Source organism: Tupaia chinensis, unplaced genomic scaffold (assembly GCF_000334495.1).
Source record: "Tupaia chinensis unplaced genomic scaffold, TupChi_1.0 Scaffold148108_1, whole genome shotgun sequence".
Classification (NCBI taxonomy): domain Eukaryota; kingdom Metazoa; phylum Chordata; class Mammalia; order Scandentia; family Tupaiidae; genus Tupaia; species Tupaia belangeri.
The window spans coordinates 1,933,782-1,943,354 of record NW_006207959.1 but is presented as its reverse complement, the minus strand read 5'-3'; the positions used below and the strand labels follow the sequence as shown (position 1 = coordinate 1,943,354).

At 45.7% G+C, this 9,573-nt stretch overlaps 1 protein-coding gene across 1 annotated transcript in view; it reads left to right on the top strand.

Moving 5' to 3' along the window:
- HHIPL2 (HHIP like 2) overlaps window positions 1-8,333 on the top strand; it is a 30,152-nt gene extending 21,819 nt beyond the window's left edge. The window contains exons 7-9 of the mRNA XM_006170188.3: window positions 1,986-2,067; window positions 6,012-6,094; window positions 7,492-8,333. Of these exons, the coding sequence (XP_006170250.1) occupies window positions 1,986-2,067; window positions 6,012-6,094; window positions 7,492-7,808 (482 nt within the window). The 3' untranslated portion in view covers window positions 7,809-8,333. The remainder of the gene's footprint in view (window positions 1-1,985; window positions 2,068-6,011; window positions 6,095-7,491) is intronic.
- Window positions 8,334-9,573: the final 1,240 nt, after the last annotated feature.

Here is a 9,573-nt window from a genome sequence, read left to right as displayed (position 1 = left end):
CATTTAGCCAAGCAGGGTTTTCTATTCTCCTCTTAGACCAGGCATGATTTGGAGGAGCCCCTGCCTGAGAGCCACCTGTGTACACACCAACTGTTGATAGACACCTCATTTATCTAGTGGCAGAATCACTTTGAATGGTGCCTGGAGTTTCCAGTCAGACAGGCAAACTGACTCTAGGGTAAGGCGTTTCCTAACTCCTTGGGTGCCTGACTTGGAAAGATTGTGCACATAGTTTGTCAGGACACAAAACCGTAGTTTCAGGCAGCTGTCACTCTGCATAGGGGGATCTGCTAAGACCATGAGCCTCACAGTCTGCACAAGGCAAAAATTGGTCACTGTGTTCCACAAATTTGAGAAAGAAAGCTGTAGTTTAGATAACCCAAGGCTGTGTAAAGCTCTCACTTTTCGGGGCCAGCAGGTAGCGTGGTGGTTAAGGGTGCTGGACTCCCCCGTGGCTGGCCTTGGTTTGAATCCTGGACCTGGTGACTTGCTTTCTCACTTTCTCTCTTTCTTTCACTCTCTCTCTCTCTGGTCAAATTAAAAATAAAGTTAAAATAAAATAATTGTTTTTAAAAAAGCTCTTTTCAGATTTGCAACTTCACAGATATTTCCTTTCTTAAAATTGAGTCATGAATACAACAGGTGTACTCAACCCAAGGCACACAGCAGCAAGTGAATTTAATTTATTGCCATTGCATAAACATTGTGCCAGTTTCACAAAGTTGTTTAGGACATAGCACCAAGGAACAGAGAGACAAGAATGTATTATCAATAGTAACTACTGGAGATCAGCAGATGGCACAATGGTTACGTTGCTGGACTCCCACATAGTCGACTGCGATTCTAGTCCCAAACCCAGGTGCTTAAAACTCATGCCTGGTGCGTGTGTATGCATACCCAAAATCTTGAGAGGAGAATGGAGGAGAAGGCACTGTAGTATAGCTATCTTCCCTCAGGAGAGCGGGGTTGACTTTTCACTCTCTGTCTCTTTGTCTCTTTGAGTGCACCTACCCTATAGTAAAAATATCTCTAAAACAAACACACAAACAAACAAACTAGTAACTACTGATTATTGAGTACTTCCTAACTGAATATCTAACAATCACTGGAGGCATTAAGATCCCCATTTCACAAATGAATACATTTCTTAAGAGTTATACAGGTTAAATGCTCACCCAAGACAACATAGCTACATCTGATAAAAGTGTTATCAGATTTATCTATCTGTCAAGTTGGGGCTCATAACCCTGTGTATATTACACTGTGCCTTGCAGATAACTATTGGGTCATCAGAAAAGCCATGATACATTTTTGTGTAGAAAAACAGAAAAATGTGTCATGACTTTTCTGACAACCTAATATAAAGCAAGATGCCATTAGGAGCGTTTTCTGGAGTTCATTAGAAAGAAATGGGAAAGAGCCAGGGTCTTTCTGAAAGAAATAGAGGAGACAGTGAGTACAGGGGATTCTGTGGGGTGTGGAGAAGACAGAGAAGAGAGGCTGAAGAGTGGGAAGGTCGCAGGGAAATGATCCCAAGAACTGAATGAGGGAGGAAAATGACAGAAAGGGGCTGAGAGGAAACAAAAGGACTTCAACAAGGGCAAAATAAAGCGATTAACAAATGGTCCTCGGCCTGTAGACTGCCTGTTCCCAAGGTTTCACAGAAAATGTCTATCAGTAGAGAGAAAGATAGAGATTTATTAAAGTTTCCAAGGGCAAAAAGATAGTAAGCCTGTTTTGTTTAACACACACACTCATAAAATCACATCTGCTAGGCCACACTTTGAGCTGGTATTTAGGGGTTCAAAAATGGGACTTTCTTGCCAGGGAGCTCACAGTACCCTGACAGCCTGGCTGCCACGCTGGATTTTGGGGTCCCACTTATGGGATTCACTGTGTTTTAGGTCCATGCCCTCATTTTGATTGTTCTATGCGTCTGGCCTGCCTGATGTCTTTTTGTTGCCCACCTCTTCCTGTTTCCTTAGGAGAGCTATATTTCCTGGCCACCTCTTACCCAAGTGCCTATGCACCACATGGATCTATTTACAAATTTGTAGACCCCTCAAGGTAAGATTTGATGTCATTTTCTTCTCAGGTGCATTTTGTTGTTTTTTAAAGTGGTGTCTCACTGTGTTGGGAGCCTCCTGCCTCAGCCTCTGAATAGCTGGGACTACAGGTATAAGCTACCAGGTCTGGTACTTTCAAATAGGGGGTCTCTCTGTGTTGCCCAGGCCAGCCCCAAGCATAAGATCTTCCTGCCTCAGCCTCCCCCATGGCTGGGATTACAGGTATACACCACTGTGTTCAGCCTTTAGGTTGGACCAGGAATGGAACTTGGACCTTCCATGTAGTCCCAGACTGTGAAGCATGGTGTCTCAGCTGCAGGCTTCAGTTGCTGGTCCTCAGGTGCCTTTTTACGAGTCCTTATCTCTAGAGTAGATTATAAAGACAGTCTTCATTCTCTCCAAGTTACCAAACACTATTAATGAAAAAAATGTGTGCTTCAGTGAAAAGCAGTTTGGGCAAACAAATGCATAGAATAATGTATCTATAGGAATTATGCAATGTTTGGGAAGTGGTCTCTTTGCAGTTGGAGATGAGAATATTGAATCTTCTCAGATTGACTAGTCTAGGCCTGTGGTTCCTCTCTCTCTCTCTTTCTTTCTTTCTTTTTGGAGAGGTTTTTGCTATACGGTGCATGTGCTTGCCAGAAAGACAGAGAGACAGGAAGTGAGAAATCACCCTCCAGGGGGAATGGCCATGCTGCAATTTCTTTTCCTCCATTTTCCTCTCGGGATCTTGGGCACGCACACACATGTACCTGGTGTGAGTTTAAGCCACTGGGTCCAGGACTCGAACCATAATCGACTACATAGGAGTCCAGTAACATAGCCATTACACCAACTGCTGGTCCCTATTTCTAAAAATATGTTGGTAGGAAATTCATCTGAGATGATCTAATATGGGGTGTATCCCTCTAAAGACTTGAGTAAATATTGCTACCCTGTTTCTTGGGCTTGATTAGTTTCGAGGGTCTTTGGCAGATACCTTCAACAAGGTTTCTCAGCATCCCACTTGACCTTTTCTGGAATTCAGTGGCAGGATCCTTTACACTTGGAGATATGCTGTTTCTTCTGCTTCTTTGCCTACCTCTCTCAGAGGCTAACTGACCTCCAACAGAGCAGTCAAAAGCCTTAGAATAACTTCCTATCTGTGAAGCTGTTGAGGCTATGGTCAGCCTCTGCCCTGGGAAGCTGATGTAGTGTATCACCTTGAAGAGTCTGGGTGGTGCACTGGATTCATCTCAGGGTTTTTGCCCAAAGCAAGAAAGTCTCCCCCTGAATTAATTAGCTTACAAATAGACCTACAGAGGAAAACTTCCCTGGGGGGCTTATTCCACTGTGTCTGTGTTGCTAATCAGTAGACACTAGGCAAACAGGTCTTGCCACTGGTCAGGGCTCAGGGGCCAGGGCCAGCTAGGCTTGTTTTGTAACAGGATTCTTGGTCTATGAGTTCTTAGAATTCTTGGAAGAGGCTCAGCCCCTGAGGCTGTGCCTGGGGTGCTCTGCTGAGAGTGGAGCCTGAGTTCCCAAGGGGAGAGTTTGGAACTGGGCTGTCTCTACCACTGGGTCTACTTCTGTCTTATCTCCTGGGCTTAGGGCTACACAGAAGCTATGATGGATCGAGGTCTTTAAGGAGCTTTAGATGGTTAACAATGCCTGGGTGGGGATTTTTGCTCTGTCTACCCACAGGCATCCTATGGGAATCTATTTTTTATTTTCTTTGGCAATTTCCTGATTTGGCGGAGGCAGGGGGAGTCGTTTAACTGCCCCCTTTCACAGAGCAGGGGAAAGAGAGGCCACATAGGAAGCAGCTGTAGAGCTTTTCTTACACCGAAGCCGACCTTCCTCCTTCACATTTTCCTCGCGTTGACACCTGCTAAGTCCTGAGTGCAGCAGGCACTGGCTTGGCGCTGTGCAGCAGGCTCTCCTGGGCCGCCTAGGCAAGTCAAATGCCTCACCCAAGGTTCTGCTGCCTCAGGGGCTCAGCATGGGCACTCAGATCACTGCCCACGAGCTTCAGCGATAATTACAGAATTATACAGACTTCTTCAAGCTTCTGGAGCAGTGAACCGGGTTCCCTTTTCATACTTATCCAGACCATCTGCATGAAAGGTGCCACACCAGGCACGCTGAGGCGCAGCCGGTTAATTTCTGTGTTGTTTCTCCCTTCCTGTCTTTCTCATGCCCTACCTTTAGAAGAAGCTAAATACGGTGATGGAGAAAATGAACCGTGGAGCGTGGGTCTGAATCTTGGCTCTGCCACTGACTAACTCTGTGACTTTGGGCCTGTTTCTGAGACTTCATGTTTCTTAGTTCCCCCTCTGTAAAATGGGATGATAATAGGGCCGACCTCACAGGGTTGTTAGGAAGAGCCAATGAGTTAATGTTTACAAATTATTTAGTGCCTAAGAACTACCCTGGTGTTTTCCTGTTTTTCCACTGGGGTGGGGATGAAGGCAGTAAGAGGCAGAGTCAGAGGGAGGCAGAGAGGGCTGTGGGGACTGGTTGAGAAGGTTCAGCCCTGCTCGGTGCAGTAGGAATACCCCGAGTATCCAAGGTCCCCCTTAGTCTAGATGTACCCAGGACACAAGCAGTTTGAGAACAAATGTGCTACCAGGCAGAGAGGCTGGCATTACTTAAGGGCTGTGCCTTGAGTTCCTGAAGGAATTATCTTGAAAGGTTACCACCAGCAGCAACACCACAATCAGAAGCAGCAGCAGAATTATTATTGTCATTGGGACCAGCAGTTAGCATAATGGCTATGTCGCTGGACTCCCATGTAGTCAACTGCGGTTTGAGTCCCAGACCCAGTGGCTTAAACTCACGCCGGGCACATGTGTGTGCGTGCCCAAGATCCTGAGAGGAGAATGGAGGAGAAGGGATTGCGGCGTGGCCATCCCCGCTGGGGGGTGATTTCTCGCTTTCTGTCTCTCCGTCTCTCTTTGTCTTTCTGGCAAGTGCACGTACCCTATAGCAAAAACCTCTCCAAAAAAAAAAAAAAAAATTATCATTGTCCTCATTATCTTCTGAGCATTTCCTATGTGCTGGGTTTTGTTCCGTGTGTGTGTGTGTGTTAAATTTCATTTTATTTCTAGACAAACTAAGTCTGGCTGCTGCTTTTCATGGTCGATGAAATGAGAGGCAGGGGCTGGAGAAATTATTTCTATAACAGTTACATGGAGGAGGACAGCAAGAACCATTAAACTGTTGCAAAGCGCAGCAGGTTCTTAGTATTTACAGATAGAAGATCCAAACATGTGTGAATCATTCCTTACTACGCTCAATCCACTCAATCGTTGTCTCCCGAGTAATTATCCTGATTCCTTCAAATCCCCATTCCTGGTTTCTCATCTGACCGTTCCTCAAACAGATCCCGCCATGACTCAGCATTTCCTCAGATTGTCTTGTTAGAGGCCTTTCTTAATTTCAAAATGTCTGAGTCCCTCTAGCCTACTTCAGTTCTTTATGAATCAGTTGCGGTGTGCTGGGTACAGAGGTTTCACTTACTCTTCACTATCTGCAAGATGGGATACTGTTGGGTCATTGGAAAAAGGTCATAATACATTTTTGCATAGAAAAACATGTCATGACTTTTTCAGAGACCCAATATTGTTTTCTGCATTTGATAGATGTGAAATTGAGACTTAGCAAGATTTACCTGTGCCTGTTCTCGAGGATTTGAACCCAGATCCATCTGTCTCCAGGCCCCGTCTCCTAACCCTCTCACAGTACTGTCTCTGAAGTGCCCGTGGTGCCTTGTAAAGCCCACGCCCTTCCTCCTCTCTGTCTGAGCCCACGAAAATTGCTAGTATTGTACGTCAATCCCATCCCCACGGATAAAGTGAGAGTTGAGACCGCTTTTCACAGATGTTTGCTTTCAGGTGACCTTCATTTCCTGGCTGCATCTTCAGAGTTCTGTGTCCTTACCCTCTTTGTCTGTGTTTTTAGGCGAGCACCCCCAGGGAAGTGCAAATACAAACCAGTGCCGGTGAAAACCAGGAGTAAGAGGATCCGGTTCAGGCCGCTCGCCAGTGAGTCCAGCTTTGAGTCTTAAGCTCGGGCTTTTGTGTCCAGGTGCAGGTGGATACCTCCAGCACACACACTGCCGTCCCGGGTGGGTGGTCCTAGTTTCTCCATTAAAAGGAGGATTGTTCCTTGTGGCTTAGTCTGTACCTCTCCTCTGTAGAACAGAGTGCTTCTACTATGACCCGTTGTCCTCTAGTCACTCCTTCCCTCATTCAGTCTTCCATGTGTTCAGTCTCTTGGCATCGTTCATTTACATTTACCTCATGGCGGGCTCTGTGCTAAGCCTCCGGGATACAGCAGTGAACCCTTAAAACCTCGAACCAGCAGTTCAGAGTCCGATGGAGGGGGATGTGGGCAGTGCAGAAAAATAAAGAAATAAATATGTAGGCACTTCTGAAAGTCCATGGGAAATGTATACTTTGAAAAAGCTATACATGGGTTTTGAATTTTTCTTTTTGCACCATAATAACATTTTAATTCTATTTTTTCATGACCTTTTTTTTTTTTTTTTTCTTTTTGGAGAGATTTTCACTGTAGGGCGCGTGCGCTCGCCAGACAGACAGAGAGAGACATAGAGACAGAAAGCGAGAAATCACCCCCCAGGGGGGATGGTCACGCCACAATCCCTTCTCCTCCATTCTCCTCTCGGGATCTTGGGCATGCACGCACACGCGCCCGGCGTGAGTTTTAAGCCACCGGGTCCGGGACACGAACCGCGGTCGACTACGTGGGAGTCCAGCGACATAGCCATTATGCTCACTGCTGGTTCCCAACTTTTTGAAGTTCCCTCATAGAACATAGAGGTTCTGGCATGGAAGTCCAGGGTACTGAGAGGGCCCCTAAAGTGAGGAATTCTTCTTCAGCAGGGTACGATGGGAGTCCGGGAAGACTTACAGAGGAGGGAGGCTATCTTTATTTCTTTTTGGAGAGGCTTTTGCTATAGGGTGCATGCGCTTGCCAGACAGACTGAGAGAGACAGAGAAACAGAGAGTGAGAAATCACCCCCCAGGGGGGATGGCCATGCCTCAATCCCTTCTCCTCCATTTTCCTCTCGGGATCTTGGGCATGCACGCACACACATCCGGCGTGAGTGTTAAGGCACCAGGTCCAGGACGCGAACTGTGGTCAACTACGTGGGAGTCCAGCGATATAGCCATTATGCTAACTGCTGGTCCCGAGGGAAGCTATCTTAAGGAAACTATTCCAGAGCCATCCATCACCCGAGTGACTTCATTAAAAATGCAAAAAACATTTTGTTCAAAGCCAGATAAGGGAATTAAAAAATATTAAAAGTTTATACTGTAAAACCTTCATACAGTTATAGACTTCCTGGTGGTGTTACCCTTCTAGCTACTTTTCAGGACTTAAATTTCTCACTAAAGAAATGTTTATTATTTTTCAGAGACAGTCTTGGACTTGCTAAAGGAGCAGGCAGAGAAAGCTGCTGGAAAATTATTGAATGTGACCTCAGCTTCCAGTCCAGATCGGGCCCTGTCTCGGAAAGGCCCCTCCAGGAAGCCGGCTTCTCCCACAGGCAGCAGGAAAACTGTGCGAGGGCCTGGTTCAAAAAAGAAAGCCAGAGTGCAGCCCCCTGCCACTCAGGGGAAGAGGAAGAGCCTGAAACCCCACCATGGTGGGATGAGGCAACCAGCACAGTGGCAGCGAGCCAGCAGAAGTCTCCCTGACCTTTTGCTCAAGGTGGCCAAACAGGAGATGTGAGAGAGGAGAACCACGCCAATGGAGGTAGCTGCTGCATGTAGACCTTAGAGGTCCAGGAGCTGGGATGGAGGTGGAGGGAAGCAGAGAGAGCTTGACTTAGGGCTGTGTGGTTTCCTCTCTCTGGGAATCTTGCTACCCGCTGAATGAGCAAATGCACCTAATCAGCGAGCAGTGTTTCTGCGTGGGGGTGTGTGTCACACATGGCCAGTGAGCCTGGGCTCTTCTGCACTGGTCTGTAAGCCTGCTGGCAATCCACTAGTATCTCCATGTTGTCTTGTCAGTGTCCATGACCTGAGGTCGTAAGTCCACATTTGCTTACATTGACACATGCTCTTTGACCTCCTGGCTGTTTGGCATTAGGAAATCTAGTATGCTTTACCACGCTTGCCTAACAACTGTACTTGACTCTCCTGCCTCATCCCAGGTCTCAGAGGAGGCCTGTGACAGGCTCCCAGGAAAAGCCCTCCCTTTTTACCCTGTGAAACGCTCATGAAGTGACCAAGACCAGGTTCAGCTCTGTACCTCAGCACCTACTATTTGGCCTTGGCAAATAGTGTAATAAACTTAACTATATTCAACTTCTTATGTGCTAAGTTTATGTACTTCATATTTTATAAAGTTTATTTATTCATGATAGGGAGACTGTGTGTGCACGCAAGAAAGAGAGAGACTCGGAGCTGGTCATGCTATAGTCCCCTTCCCTCAGCCTCTGGCTCATCAGGATCTTGGACGTGGGTGTGTGTGTTTCAGGCCAATGTGGCCAAGGAGCTGAACCAGCAGTTGGCCTTGTGGCTTCCAGAACTGCACCAACCATGCCACAGAGGCTGGGCCTATATACTTTATCTTAAAACCTCCAAACCTTGCTTTATATGCACTCCTATATAACCTCTGGAAGATGAAAATGAAGCTTCGTGAGGGTAAGTGGCTTGACTACGGTGATAAGGGGACAGGAAACAAGCAATTAAGTTGAACTCAAACAATGCCCCCTTTCGTCTGTGTGCTTGTCACAGAGAAGGATTATGGCTTTTGAACCAAATCCTTAATTCAAGGAAGAGAAGCCTTATCTTCATGAAGTTCTCCAAGCCATGCCAAACATCCACAACAGTGTAGGCAATTTGATTTAAGGAGAACAAAAGCAGAAAATACCAGGGTTGCTAAGGACTTTTAGAGGTCATGTGATTGCTGCTTTAAATCAGATGGGACATACTCTAGACAGATTTTTTTTTTTTTTTTTTACATCCCCATAGAGCAGTTTTTTATCTTTTTTCTTTACGTAACCTAAGCTAACCTAACCTATATTCATCAAACTCCTGATTCTTTTTCTCTTCTTCTGTCTTTATGAAAGATATAAGACACTGGTTATTATTTTCTGAAGATCATTTTAGATCATCCTTTTTTTCCCCTTTGTCCTTTCTCAGTTTTTGTTTTATGTAGTTTTTGTTTGTAATCGCCTACATTTGTAGTACTTACGAATACTTTCCAGGATGGAAATTTCAGGTCTCATCAACCCTGATATTTTACACTTTTATCTCCTTTTCAGATGAAGATACCTGGAGAAAGGTTAAACTCTGAATGATTTTGCTGAAAAATGGTTAGAATGGGGTCAGCAGGTGGTATGGTGGTTAAGGAGCTGGACTCCAACATGGCTGACTGTAGTTTAAGTCCCAGATCCTGAGGCTTGCTTTCTCACTTCCTCTCTCTGGTGAGTGCACATACCTTGTAGCAAATTTAAAAAAAGAAAAAAAAAAAAAAAAAAAATAAGTAA